Source organism: Pinus tabuliformis, chromosome 9 (genome assembly GCF_031772625.1).
Source record: "Pinus tabuliformis cultivar Carrire ecotype Pingquan chromosome 9, CPIR1, whole genome shotgun sequence".
NCBI classification, from domain to species: Eukaryota; Viridiplantae; Streptophyta; class Pinopsida; order Pinales; family Pinaceae; genus Pinus; species Pinus tabuliformis.
Genome location: NC_142307.1, coordinates 1,267,390,879 through 1,267,405,509, shown reverse-complemented (window position 1 = coordinate 1,267,405,509; position 14,631 = coordinate 1,267,390,879). Strand labels below are relative to the sequence as shown.

At 36.3% G+C, this 14,631-nt stretch overlaps 1 protein-coding gene across 1 annotated transcript; it reads right to left on the bottom strand.

The window, feature by feature from the left end:
- Window positions 1-13,301: 13,301 nt before the first annotated feature.
- LOC149153160 (AT-hook motif nuclear-localized protein 15-like) lies at window positions 13,302-14,081 on the bottom strand. Its single transcript, XM_089443722.1, has one exon. It carries the CDS (start codon window positions 14,079-14,081, stop codon window positions 13,302-13,304), a length of 780 nt encoding a protein of 259 aa, XP_089299848.1.
- Between the last annotated feature and the right edge of the window lie 550 nt (window positions 14,082-14,631).

Here is a 14,631-nt window from a genome sequence, read left to right as displayed (position 1 = left end):
ATAGAATCTTGACTATTATATTATTAAATCTTCAACTATTATATTGATATTTTGATGGTGAGAAGATTAGTGAACATTGAGGTGTTTTAAATATGTTGAAAAAATAATATATTTATTCTTAAATTAGAATAAATAAATAAAAATATGTTTTAAGTTTAAAAATAATAAATTAAATAAGAAATTTCAATGTAAATAAAAGTAAAAATTAACATGGTAAATTAAACAAAAAAAACACAAATAAATTAAAGCATATAATATAAATTGAGTATTATATATTATTAAACAAATAAAGTTGAAAAAAAAATATTTTTATGTTTTCATAATCTAATCTAAAATTTAATGTGCTAAATCTTATTTAATCTCTCTAAAATAAATCAAAACATTATTTATTAATAAATGATATAAAATATCACAAATATATAAAATCATATAATACTAAATTAATAATTATCAATTTAAATTTAATAATCATAAGTAAAATATATAAAAATATATTATTTTCAATTAAAAAAATATATATATGATTTATTAAGATAATGATTAAGATGGATCTAACTCAAGATATATCCCATAAAAATCTTCCATACAAACAAATAAATAAAAATGGTAATAAATAATATGATCAATATTATCGTATAGTATTGTAATTTTAATGATAGCAAGAATTACAATATTAACTATCTAGTAATTCTTAATATTTTTATTTCACAACATTAATAATGTGTTATATATTATATTATTTTTTGGAAATAGATTTAAAACTTGTTAATATTATAAATTACTAAAATAAAAAAATTATAAATTACTTTATCTATCCAGTTACATATGAATTATAAAATATATATATTGTAGAATGAAAATATCCATCTTAACACAAGTATACAAATATTCCATAAATAATATATAAGCTAGAATGAAAATATTTATCTTACATTAAAATATCAAATATATAAAGATAGAAACTCATAAAAAAAATGTTAAATTATAATTATATCAATATGAAACTCATAAAAAAATGTTAAATTATAATCATATTAATATTTAATAATGAACCAAACATTATAAATTGAGACTAGTTTACTTTTTCATATTTAAGAATGATTTTCAAGTTAAAGAAGAATCACAACGAGAGGGCAAGGTGAGGAATGTGCTCTGTTAGGGTTTTCTCCTGCAAACTCTAAATCACTTTTTCAGTTTTCTTTGTACACAGCCTAACAATTTCCTACTCTACATATTTTGATGGCGGGGATGAGCACACACATGGGGAGGGGGGAGATCCCCTCGTATCGAAGTATTGCGACAGGGGAATCAAGCTCACAAGGAGTGGTCACGATAGCCAATGGATCGAGCAGAGGAGTCAAAGGAACCCTAGCACTAGGGGCACAATGGAAGACAAGAATTTGGGGACAATGTATGCCAAGAGAAGTTAAGAAACCCATATTTTTAATCCCCTGCAACAAACTGGATACATATAGGAAGTTCATGAAAGATCATGCACTGATATGTAAGTTCATCGGTATCTGGCCATCAAAACGAGATCTAGTAAAATGGATCTAATTAAAATGGATTTCAAAAGGGCATATAGATCTGAAGCTAGGTGCTTAAGGGTTCTTCATAGTGATCTTTACGAGTCTTAAAGATAAGGAAAGGATCTTTGAGAATGGACCCTATTTCTACTACAATGCATGACTCTTCATGCTCCATTGGGAGGAATGCTACAATCCAGATCAAGAGAAATTCATGGTCGCCCTGGTATGGGTCTGATTATTTGGACTCTCGGTGGATTTTTATGATCCAGATATATTGGAAGGAATAGAGAATCCTATTGGGAGTTTTGTCAAAATTGTAGATTCAACAAGGAGAGGAAGGGATACTTCATATGCCTGAATATGTGTGTATATGAACATAATTGAGCCTCTCCCAGAATTCATAGAGCTGGAGTATCAAGATGAGGTATGGCAACAACCATTGGATTATGAACGCATTTCATTCAGGTGCAGGTGGTGCCATGAAGACGGGCACCTATACAATGAATTCCCTCTAAATCAAGCAGAAGCTATGGAATCGCCAAAGGCCAAAGACTTGGAAAAATATCAGGAAGACACAAAGGGTTTTGAAGAAGTTCAAAAAAAGAAAAGGAACTTGAAATCCCCTATGCTTCTATGCACCCATAACCAAAGAAAGGGATGAACCATAGCAACCAATTTGAAACCTTGGCGGAGGAAGATGAGAGTACTAATGAATCCAGCAGCCTGACTAACTAAGAAAACCCTAAGACTCAACCAAAGAGTGGACAAAACCCAAGAAAAAAGATGAGGAGAAACCCAGGAAAAAGAAGCCCAAGTAACGCATGTGGAACAAGCTAATGTGGAAATCGATGGCATGAAAGAAAAACTCATCACAGAAGAAAAAATTATGAGAAGATTGCTGAATGAATGGAGACATCTGGATGAATGATTCATCCTTCAAGATCGAAAGAAACTATACCAAGATACCTTCCAGTAATTCCAATCCAAGCAAGGACCAATATCGTTGGACCAGCCAGATCATTTGGGATCTTAGCAAGCACCAAGAGTGGAATCGACTACATCAGGGAAAGGAGGTAAGAAAATAAGCTGAAATAACTTGCAAGAATCCATATAGATGGTGGGAGATTTTTTGGTCAACTCACGGAGGGTGGTGTTGTTGTCGATGTTTTTCCACCATCTTAATAAACCTTCTCAATGATCATTACATCCTGGAAAGTAAGAGGCCTCAACGGTCAAGACAAGCAATGGTATTTGAAAGACCGGATCCGAAAAGATCACTTGAGTATCATGATTATCCAAGAAACTAAAATCTCGGAGCCTAGATTAAAAGAGATTGTCAGGAGTTTAAAACTTCAATACGAAGTGATAGCCAAGATTCCAATAGTAGTGTCGGCAAGTTAGCTATCCTACAAAATCTGACGAAGGTGATATTTGAAGATTGTGTCAGTTTTCCCAGGATTCTCTCAGGTAAATTCTGCCAAATTGGGACCAGAGATTGGGCTTTATTGACTGGGATATATGGGCCTCACATTCCAAGAGAAAAACGGGTTTTCCTTCAGAACTTAGTAAAAATCAAAAGGTTATTTGAGAAGTAACTTTGGATTCTTAGTGGGGATTTCAATTTAATCACGTCACTGGATGAAAAAAAGGGAGGTCTTTGTCGTATGGATGTAGATATGGAAGCATTCTGAGACACAATTACAGAACTACAACTAGTGTATATGCCTACAATCAATGAAGTATACACCTGGAATAATAGATGTGGGGATCCTCATCAGGTAGCATTGTGCCTTGATCGATTTCTTGTTTATGAACAAGTAATAAGCTGAGATATTTTTCTAGAGGCATCCATTGTCCCGAGCATGGGATTGAACCTTTGACCAATTAGGATGGAGATTGATCTTAAAAAGAGTCCCAAAAACTGGCCTTTCTACTTTGAATCTTTCTAGTTAAGAGACCCGTTGTTTATGAAAAAAGTTGAAAGCTAGTGGAAAGGAAGTAATGTGCAGGGCAGGAATCACACACACATGTTCTAGCTAAAGCTTAAAGATATTAAGACCTAGATTAAGTGATGGAACCAGGAAGAGTTTGGAAACATCCAAAAAGATAAAAAACAACTCCAAGATAGAATGCAAGAAGTCTAACAAAAAATCAACCTACAGGGTAGATCTGAAAGACTGGTGGAGGCTGAAGGCCACTTGGTGAACCAGCTAGAAGAAATAAGGAAACAAGAAGAAATTTTGTGGAAATGGAAATCTAGAATACAATGGCTTAGAGAGGGGGAGAGAAACACGCAGTTCTTCCACAAAGAAATGATTCAACACATGCAACATAATCGAATCTTCTCCCTTAATAATGGATCAGGGAATAGATTGGTTCATCATAATGAGATGGAAAATTTGGTTGTTAATTACTTCCACACCCTCCTCTCAGAACCCCCCAGGACCGATCAGAACTTATCTCAAGAATCACTCACCACATCCCTCAACTTATTTCCCACGATCATAACATGACCCTAATTCACACTGTGACTATGGAGGAAAAAGAGGATATTTTCAAGGGCATGGCCAAAAACAAAGTTCCAGGACTAGATGGGTTCACAGTAGAATTTTACCAAACAACCTGGAAATTTATCGGAAGGGAAATACTCAAGTAATCTAGCTTCATGGAAGGTCACCAAATGCTTGATGGAATCGTTACCTCTCAAGAAATGGTCCATTCCTTGAAGTACCTTAAATACCCTGGCATGATGATCAAATTAGACTTATCTAAAGCTTATGATCGCCTAAGTTGGTCTTATTTGGTTAGTATTCCAAAGTATTTTGGTTTTGACCAGCATTGGGTAAGTTGGATCTTCTCCCTTATCTCTTCCCATGTTTGCCCTATCTTTATCAATGGATCTCCCTCTGATCTCCCCTTTTCATTTCATCCTGGTTGTTGAAGGATTGGGTAGATATTTGAAATCAACAGTTCGTTCCTCTCAAATTAAGGGCCTTCACCCATGGGGCAATGACTTATCCATTACACACCAGCAATTTGTGGATGACATCATGTTATTATTTTAAGTCTCCTTGAGAGAAGCCAGGAAAATCAAAGAAATTCTTCAGGAGTTTATGATGGCCTCGAGCACCTTGATTAATAATGAGAAATATAACATCTTATTTTTAATACCTCAGGGAATATCCAAACCTTCTTAGCTAGGTTTCTTTGCTTTGGTATTGAGTCCCTACCTATGAAATATATTGGCATGCCTTTAGTGTTTAACTCTTTAAAGACTTCCTGTTAGAAAGACCTCGTCCATAAAATCGAATCGAAATTCAGTTGTTGGGCATTTAGAGCCCTCAAATTGGCAGGAAGAACTATCCTTCTAAAAGTTGTCCTTTAGTCAATCCCTATCTATCAACTCTATGGTATGGTCGTTCCCAAAACTTCATGTTCAACAATGGTTGACATCTTCAGGAAATTCCTATGGGGAGGAGCTCAACAACTAAAGAAATGGACCTTGGTGTCCTATAACATTCTTACTCTTCCCAAGATGGCAAGGGGATTAAGTCTCCGGGATCCCTTCATATTGAATCAGGTTATGGGGATCAAGCTTTGGTGGCGATGGCTAAAGGGGGGACAAGATTTATGGAATTATATTTGGACCCGAAAATATGGTATGCTGACTCAGACAGAAGATATCCTTAGATATAGGGATCCCCCAAAGGGATTCTCAATATGGAACTTGGCCACAAGGAACAAGGACCTTATAACTCAGCATTTCTTCTGGGAGGTTCAAAATGGTTGAACAAATTTATTTAGACAAGATTCTTGGCAGCAGAATGAATTTTTTTTTAATTCTCCATACCTAGGAAACATCTTCATATACAAAACAAGAAAGAATTATTATACATTGGATCAATTCTGGAAGTCCCCTCAACCAAATTTTGGATGGATAAAGTGGAAAAAACTAAAGGGTTGGCCAAACCCTCCCCCCTATGAGCAATGGCAACTATTGGATAAGGAAATTCAGTCAAGTAAAATAACATATCAAGAAGGATTTGATATTCTTCACTGGGGATATTCGACACGTGGTACATTTAACATTAAGGAAGCATATAGGCTCAGAGCAGAAGAGCCTCAAAACCAACAACATCATCTATGGAATAAAATTTGGACAAGTATATTATGGCCAAAAATAACCCACTTTTTATGGTTGGTATGTCGAGGGTGAATCCTCACTTGGGATCAAATCCAAAAGTGCGACTTACAAGGTCCTTCATTTTGTTTCTTATGCAACCAACACAATGAGAACCTAGAACATCTCTTGAACTTATGCCATCTGCAGTCCAAAAAATGGCAATAGTTATGGGAACTATTTGGCCACTTGGAAAGAGATCCACAGAGCATCAAGGAGTCAATCCTCTTATGGCGCAAAGGTATATTCTTGAGTCTGGTCCAAAATCGAGCCTAGGAATTGGCTATGGGCTTCCTATTGTGGGCCATTTGGAAATAAATAAACAACAAGATATTTAAAGATAGAAATAGATCTTAGGAAGTAATTTGGACTGGTGTAACCGAGAATATTTGTGAGACCATTCTATTAGAAAAATGGCATCTAAATGATTGACAAGTAGGCCCTCATGAAGCAACAATTCTAAATCAGCTGAAATTATCCCCCAGCATGATAGCTCCAAGCTCATGGAAACTTTTAATATCCCCTACCATGTCACCTCTGCACTTCTCTGCTCCCTCAGAAGGTTTCATTAAGTTAAGCTTTCATGGAGATTCGAAAGGTAATCTAGGGAATGTTGGGTATAGTAGCCTCTTTCAGGATTCTCAAAAGAGAACTAGACTTGTATTCGCTACAAACTGTGATTATGCTAGTAATAATGAGGCAAAGTTCACTGCGATCAAACAAAGCCTTATCATTTCTAAAAGGACTGGGTATAAAAAGACAGTGATTGAAGGGGATTCAAAACTGGTGGTAGACATTGTCAATAAGCTAAGTCATGGAACTCAATGGGACAAACTCAGCCAAAAATGGAGTACTGCACACCTAGTGTAGGAAGTAAGAGAGATCCTCCCTTTGTTTGACTATCTCCTGGCCTCTTATATTCAGCGAGAAGGCAACAAGGCTGCAAATTTCTTAGCAAACTCAAGTTGCTCCCAAATCGGGTAGATCTCTAGAGATGGCATGGCCACCCCACTCCCTTTAAGGGGAATTGATTTCCCTCCAAGGTATAATAGAGCAAGATAATAGAGATAGCCAACAGTATGAGGAGAGTCAAAACCAACATCCCTAATTGGGTGTGACCTGGATCCAATGGGTACGTCCTGGCCCACTATCTAATGTAGATCCCAAGGAAATCTAAGGCCATCCTCTACAAGCATGCAACACTTGGAGAGGTGGTGGTGTGCATGTGAGGGTTAAATGTTGAATCGGAAGGTTGCAGAGACATTAAGAAGGTTGTGAAGGTACGTTTGCCCTCTGTTGCATTTGGTAAGTTGGTCTATGTGCTCCATTCGTTGTGGATCTGGTCCGGGTTGCTCGTCCTAGGGAAGATGTCAGATCAATCTCCTCTTGTTCAAGTTCTCTATCATGGGTATGTCTCCACTCTTAATTATGTTCTCCCTGCATCTATGGATCTCCATCTTTGTCTTTGGGTATCTGGGGTGAATGGAACAGTGTTAGTCATGCATGAATGGAAAGGGATTTCCCTGGTTTGTGGCATGGTTGGGTCAATTATGTGTGTTGAGCCTCTAGTCTTCTATGTTCTTGTGTCAATAATTTATGAAATTTGGCTATCATGCATGGGTTTAAGCAGGGTTTGGCCTACGAGTTGCTCCAGGTTTTTCTACGCTCCCTGCCTTCATTATGTTGGATTTGTTATCATTTTGGTTTGTGGACAACCCTATTTGGTTATTGAGGGCTCTGATTATTTAAGGTTTTGGTCTATGGACAACCCTATTCGTAATTAGTGGCTCGGTCTTAGTGGGCATAGTGTCATGGTCTGGTCTGAACTGTGGGAAGCGTCTTGTGTCAGTTTTGTCATTGTGTTAATGGTATATGACATATGGTTACAGCACATGGTTGTGTGTGGGACCTAGCCTCAGGAAAACTCAAGGTTCTATTGCTCTTTCTTTCTCTAGCATACAGGTATTTTTCTTGAATCGATCACAGATGGGCTTAACCTAGACCCTTCTGGGTTTTTTCCTGTGGATAATTTAGTTTGTAAGTATAGGCTCGACCATTGCAAGCACTATTGGAGCAATGGCAGGCACGGGACCATAACTCTATGTTAGTCGCATGTCAACATAAATCTCTCGATTTGGCTCCTTATTTTATTAGTCTCTTATGCAATTTCGTTGGTAGGCGTCTAGGGTTGGAGCAACCCTCGACAGTTTCTTGCTCCTGAGTCTAGATTTTGTTTGAGTCGGCTTCTAGGTATAGAGAGAATCAATTATTCGACTTGCAGGTGCACCATAATGGTTCGTTCCTCTGGTAAAGGAAGGAATGGTCGGGGAGCCCGCGGTCGCAGGAAATAGAGGAAAGCATCCCCTTCTCAGGCCAGTCATCTCAACTCATCTAGGGGGACTATGCATGGGCATAAATTGGCATCTAGGATTATCTAGGAAGCAACCGAGGTTTACCATTCGGGCAGTTCGACCCCGGTTAGACAGCTCATAGCAGAATGGGAAGAGGAGATTAAATAGAAAGAGGAAAGTTTGGAAATTGATCTGGATGAGTGGCAAACATTGGTTCCTGACCCTGGACATACCTACGGAAGATCCACCCAATACAAGAAAATGGTCCACTTATACTGGATGATGAAGATCCTTCTAGCTAAAGCCCTGGAGCAGTTCCCAACAGGCATGCATATGTCATCCCATGGGCACTCAGATTATACCAAGGAGTTTCAAAAGATCCAATTTCAATTGCAGTAGCAAAATGGACGCCTCAGCCGCATCGAGTAGCACATCCCATGTATTTCTCACACAGAGCTGTCAGGCTCTACTCTAAAGGACCATGCTCCTATTGATTCAGCTGATAATGAGTAGAGTGACAGTGCACTCCTAGTTGTAGTTTTTGCATGAAGCAGTTTCGAACTTTTAAGAATGTTGTCAGTTATGTTTATAATTATCTAAATAGTAGGAAGAACAAAGACACTTAGACATATATAGCGTGGCTAGTAAGACTTTTTTTTTTGTGTGGATGACTTATCATGTTGTTAGGTGGCCAAGAGATCTGGTTCCCCACTTGGCAGGTTAAGGCCACCTAATCATATGACATGTGGATGTAACCTGTTTTTTGATAGAAAAATAATGGAAAGGACATACCAAGCTTACAAAAAAACAGTTAAAGAAGAACCAACAATTAAAATAACATCTTGATTAAAAAATAATTTTTAAATCAATTATATGGCATAATTTTTTATTTCATAAAATTGGAAATTTTCATATATATAGATATAGATATATACCAATGTTAATCATTTATACAATAAATTGAAACACATGAAATTTTCTTTCTAATTAATTATATACTTTGCCAAATTTAAAATAAATTAGACTACTATGAATTTACATCAAATATTAACCAAATTTAATAGAAATTTTGAAAATATACTTTTCAAACTTTCCACACATCTAAGAAACAATTAATATATTTACTAAATATGATATTGTTAATAAATAAATTAATAGAAAAAAATACAAAAAACATAAAGATGTAATGTCATAATAGTTTTTATAATAAAATTCTGAAATAAATAATTTGTTCATCATTCTTTTATTTCTAAAATGTTTTAAGATATTTTTTACCATTAAACTAAAAATATTAGCATTAAGCAAAGTTTTTCAGTAGAAATCATATAAGAGAAATTTTTGGCCAACGTGTTTGGAACCAACTTATTGATTGGAAAGACATTGACAAAAAATTTCTCTTATATAATTTCTACCAAGAAAACTTTGCTTAATTCATTATGAATCACAAAAACTTGAATACAAAAATATTAACATTATCATTAAATTAAATTAAATTCTACATAATATTAAATTATTATTAATAAATAAAACTATAAAAAATCAATCTAAAAGACATAAACGAATAATATCATAATATTTTTAATAATATATTTTTAAACAAACAATTTATTCATCATCCACCTATTTCTAAAATACTTTAGGATACTTCTTGCCAATAAACTATTAATATTAACATTTAATTCTATTGAATATTAAAATTTTACTATGCTATTAGGAATTTAACATTATTAAAATATATATATATTAGAATCGCGAGTATAATAAATCGGAATACTAAAAACAATGTTATCTAATAAATTTATCATATGAAAATTAAATTCAAGCCACCAAAATTAATGAATTTGTCTAATAAGAATTAATTTTAGTTTTTTATTATTGTATTTTAAATTTAATTAAAAATATATATATAAATATAATAATTTGGAAAATAATTTTTTTTTAAGTTTGTAAGATTATGATTTTTAAGTTTACATGTCTATTATTTACCGTGCTATGGGGAGGGTAGTACAAGATTCAAATCTAAGATCTTCGGTTCGGTGAGGCTTCATTCCATGACCATAGACTTCATTCCATGACCATAGCCACTTGAGCTATCGGAGGCTAACAATTTGGAAAATAAATTTTACACCAAAAAATTAAAAAATAAAAAATTATATTTAGTTTAAGTTGCCCTTTTTAATTATTAAATTACTTAAATCATTAAAAAAACATGGCAAAAAACACCATATATCTTTAAAAATATATATTTATAACAGAAAATTAAACTTTTATCTAAAATTTATAATCTAAATATATGTACATAAATAAAATTTGAAAATATTATTTATATAACAGTTTTTTTATTGTAAGCTTGGCAGTACCTATTCATTCATTCATTTCAAATAATTAGGCATGTTACAACCATAAGAAGTGTTCGGTGGCCTCAACTTGCCAAGTGAGAAACCAGGTCTGTTGACCACCGAACCACATTATATGCCATCCAAAACTTAAATAGTCTGAGTCTATCTACCAAAGCCTTATAGGACTTATAGTCTGGAAACCATCTACAAACCATATAACTATAAACAGAAATGCTACCCGACATATACATCAAAACAAAATAAAAAATGATAACAGACAGGAACCTTCCACCATCTATTCATTTGATGATTCCACCAGAGCGGGGTCTTTTGCACTTGAGCCTGACAGTTCCGATTGAGGCAAACAAGGAATGTGGCACTCAATGCGGCCAAGGCAAGTGTTCTGTTGCTGGAGTTGGATTTGAATCAGCTATAGTTCCTTCTGAATCTCATTGGTACGAGGATCCGTGTTCGTAGAAATTGCTAGAGAGGACATCATGGCTTTTGCAACAATGCTTTTCATCGGCCAGAAAAGGTGTACAGATTGTTTGTACAGAGTGAGGCGTCCATGAGTATGACCAGGGTCGGGGATCATACCACTCCATTCCTCTGTTGGGAGCTCCATCTTAGCCTTAATTTAATTTTTCCTCCCAAGTCGATATCAATTGCTTCACTTGGGTTGGAGTCCCCTCATGATAAGCCTGGACATTGTTTTGCAGGATCTGGGCATCTGATTTTTTGTGGTGTTGTCTTGAAGGATTTCCTGAAGTTGAGCCGCTTTCTTTTCCTTTACGGACCTAAATTTTACAGCCACAACCTCCACACCCAGAGGCACCAAAACTAGGAGGAGACTTAACCATGATAGATGACAGCAGACCACCCTTTTTCAACTTACTCGGACCTACCCTGGCTCGAGAGCCAACACACTGTGCAGAGGCTGGAGGGAGAAGTGGCTTATGCAGACCTAGAGTAACAGTAGGACATAAAAGCAAGAGGCAATCAAAGTTATACTTAGGCCTAAGAGAAGGACCGAAGAGTAAGGGCATCACATTTCTGCACTGCACCACACCATGAATCAACAACTCGAACGAATACACAGAGGAAAAAATGAACCAACCAAGAGCGTGAGGACCCCTCAGAGTTTTAACAACGATGCCCCTGCACTCCTTAGCCCAGAATCCACGGACCTGGCTTGGCCAAAATGCCCTTACCCTTCCTTTTTGAAAGGTTATCCATTTGAAGTTATACTCAAAATTATGTAACTCACATGCAGTATTCAGAGTAATTAGGACCTAGAACCTACGAAACATTCCTATATGAGATATCAGAGTAACATAAAACTTTGAGATCGACATAACATGGTTGAGAAAGCTAGTACATACTATCACATAAGCTTTCCAACTCACCATTGTTCCTTTTCCCCTCCACATGCAAGGCGCATAACTAATGTGAGCCCCCAACCTAGGGAAAAGGATAAGTCTAAGAACATACCACACCAATTGCGCCATTCGCTTGTCGAGACCAGCCGCGGTCAAGTTTCCTTCCCGCTCTCTAGCCTCCTCGAACCATAAAACTATTGTCTTAGACCTCTGAAGATAAATATAGAACCAGACTAAATACCAGACAAATGAGTACATGTATTCCTGAACTCCCACCACTTGGAGGATTAAGGCTCTGCCAAACCTCACATCAAGGCTCTGTTGGGGGCTGCAGTTGTCCATTGCGTTGAGGTGATAATTCGTGTGAGGGCATGGGTGAGGCCGCCCACCGGCCCTTGCATTAATGTGATTGAACATGTCTACAATCCCTATGCGGATCCCCAATTGGTTCACACCCCGATCGAGGGATTTATATAACAAAGTTTAACATTAAATCAAAATTACAATAAATTTCTAAAAAAAAATAATAAAGCCACAAAAGTAATTTACCAGCATTCCAAATTTATAATATTTAGTATATACTCAAAACATAATTTTATAAAAAATTATAAGTAAACATAATCTTATACTGTCCAAAAAGTTTAGCTTAAGTGGTGGGGCACATGTTTGTGTTCCTAGCCATGGTGGGTTCAAATTTCCACTTCCAAAGACATGTTTTACTTGGTGAAAATTTTTCTACTAGATAATTTCATAATCATTGTCATTAAAAAAGACAAACAAAATCCTATATTAATTATATAGTTATATATAATAAAATAAAATAAAAATCCATCCCATATTTTTAAAAACCACTCTTTAAACTGAAAATGTAATTGATATGAGTGCTTTCAAAATTCTTAATTTCACCTTCAAAATAAAAACCACTCTTTAAACTTGGAAATGCAATTGATATGAATGCTTTCAAAATTCTTAATTCTACTTTCAAAATAAAAACTACTTTTTAAACTTGGAAATGTAATTGATATAAATGCTTTTGAAATTCTTAATTTGAACTTCAAAATATAACTAGGCTGAGTACTGAAAAACCCTTACTTAAACCTCAAAATTTAGCTAATTTGAGTATATGACTCTCAAAAACCCTACTCAAACCATTTAGATAATTTGGGTATGTGACTCTGAAAACCCTAATCAAACCTCAGCATGCAGCTGACCTCAACATGCAGCTGATTTGAACCTATGACTTTCAAAAATCCCACTTAAACTTCAAAATTCAAAATGTACCAAACCCATGCTCAAATCTCAAAATATAGCTTATGTGAGTCTATCACTCTCAAAAAGAATCCTTACTTTCAATTCTTAAAATGTAGTTCAATCAAACCTCTGACTCTCTACATTAACTAGCTTTCATAATATGAATAACCTTCAAATCATTCCAACTTGTATTGTATCTCTGGTGGTAGTCATTTCAAATACCAGACATTGAAAAAGGGTACAAATCTGATAAAAAATCACACCAAACGTTATCAATAAACATCAGGCTTACCCTCCGACTGCTGATTAATCATTGTATTTATGGGTTGCTCCGGTGGAGATATAGTAGATGATTTGAAGAAGCCCAGAGGCTGGACCGCCAAAGGGTTCTCATTTAACCTCTCGTAAGGGATGTCTGCAGCCACACCAGTTATGACGGTCACGAGATCTGATGCTACCAAGCTCCCTACCACTCTGCCTGCAACTATTATACCTTGCCTATCTGCCAAAATCACTGTTATTCTCGCAGCTCCAATGACAGGATGGAACACTCCTGAAAGGGAAAGAATTTCTAGCGGCCCTGCATATGACACCATTCCCCCTCGAGCTGCATGGTGCATGAGAGTAACGTTGGCGACAGTGCCACTCCCGCTAAGAATGAAAACTCCCATCTTGCTTTTCAGCGCAAACGTCTCCAATATCATCCTAACATGGACCCCACTAGGGATCTCAAATACGCCGTTTTCAAAAGTGTTTATAGTCTTAGGCTTTTCAGGTAGAGGAGGAGCCTTGGACTTGTTCTTGGAGCCCTTGCGCCTACCGTGGGGCATCGGGGTCACCACTGCAACACCCTCTCCGGGACGTTCCTGATCGGCCTTGGTGGCATTCGTGTCATTGTCATCACCTATACTCCGTTTCTTTGATCGACTTCTTGTTTGAAAAGTGATGTTGGGGTCCTCAGGTTGAAGACAAGGGTGGGAACCAGGATCTGAAAAAGCCTCCGGATCGACTCGTGCCTTCCTAACATCATTCACCCACCACCTGTTTTCCATGGAATGCGTCCTGCTCTTTTCACTTCTATTCTTAGCCTGGAGTGTGGTTCACAGCGTCCCCGTCATACCCGATGTAGATATCTGCTCTTTTTCAAGTTCACTTCATCTGTATGTTACTTCTTAAATATATTTTTTGTTATGCTCTGAGTTGGTCTCTTCTTTGTGGCCGCCATTAATGTATCGTGCTGGATATTCATTGCTGTCAGTGGCTATGGAAATCAAATTTGATTTCGTTTGAGGAAGTAATTAATTGAAGATTCGTTTCTTTTAAGCTGGATCGCTTAGTCACGATAGTCCACTCGATTTTGGCCATGCCAATTTAGTGAAATACCGCTGATTCAACAGCTGCATTTAGAAGTCCAAAAAACCACTGCCTTTTAAAATTCCAAAAACATCCTGCGCCGAATCCCAATTAAAGTCGAACATAGAAGATACACCAGGAACCGAAACATGAGTTGTTTATAGTAAACCTGGTAACGAATTGTGCGTATTTCCAACGTTATGCACATGACCACCGTTTGTTATTTTGGAAGAAACGTCTGGCACATGG

Coding starts and splice junctions, on each gene's coding strand:
- LOC149153160 (XM_089443722.1), bottom strand. CDS start 14,081: ATGGAAAACAGGTGGTGGGTGAATGATGTTAGGAAGGCACGAGTCGAT.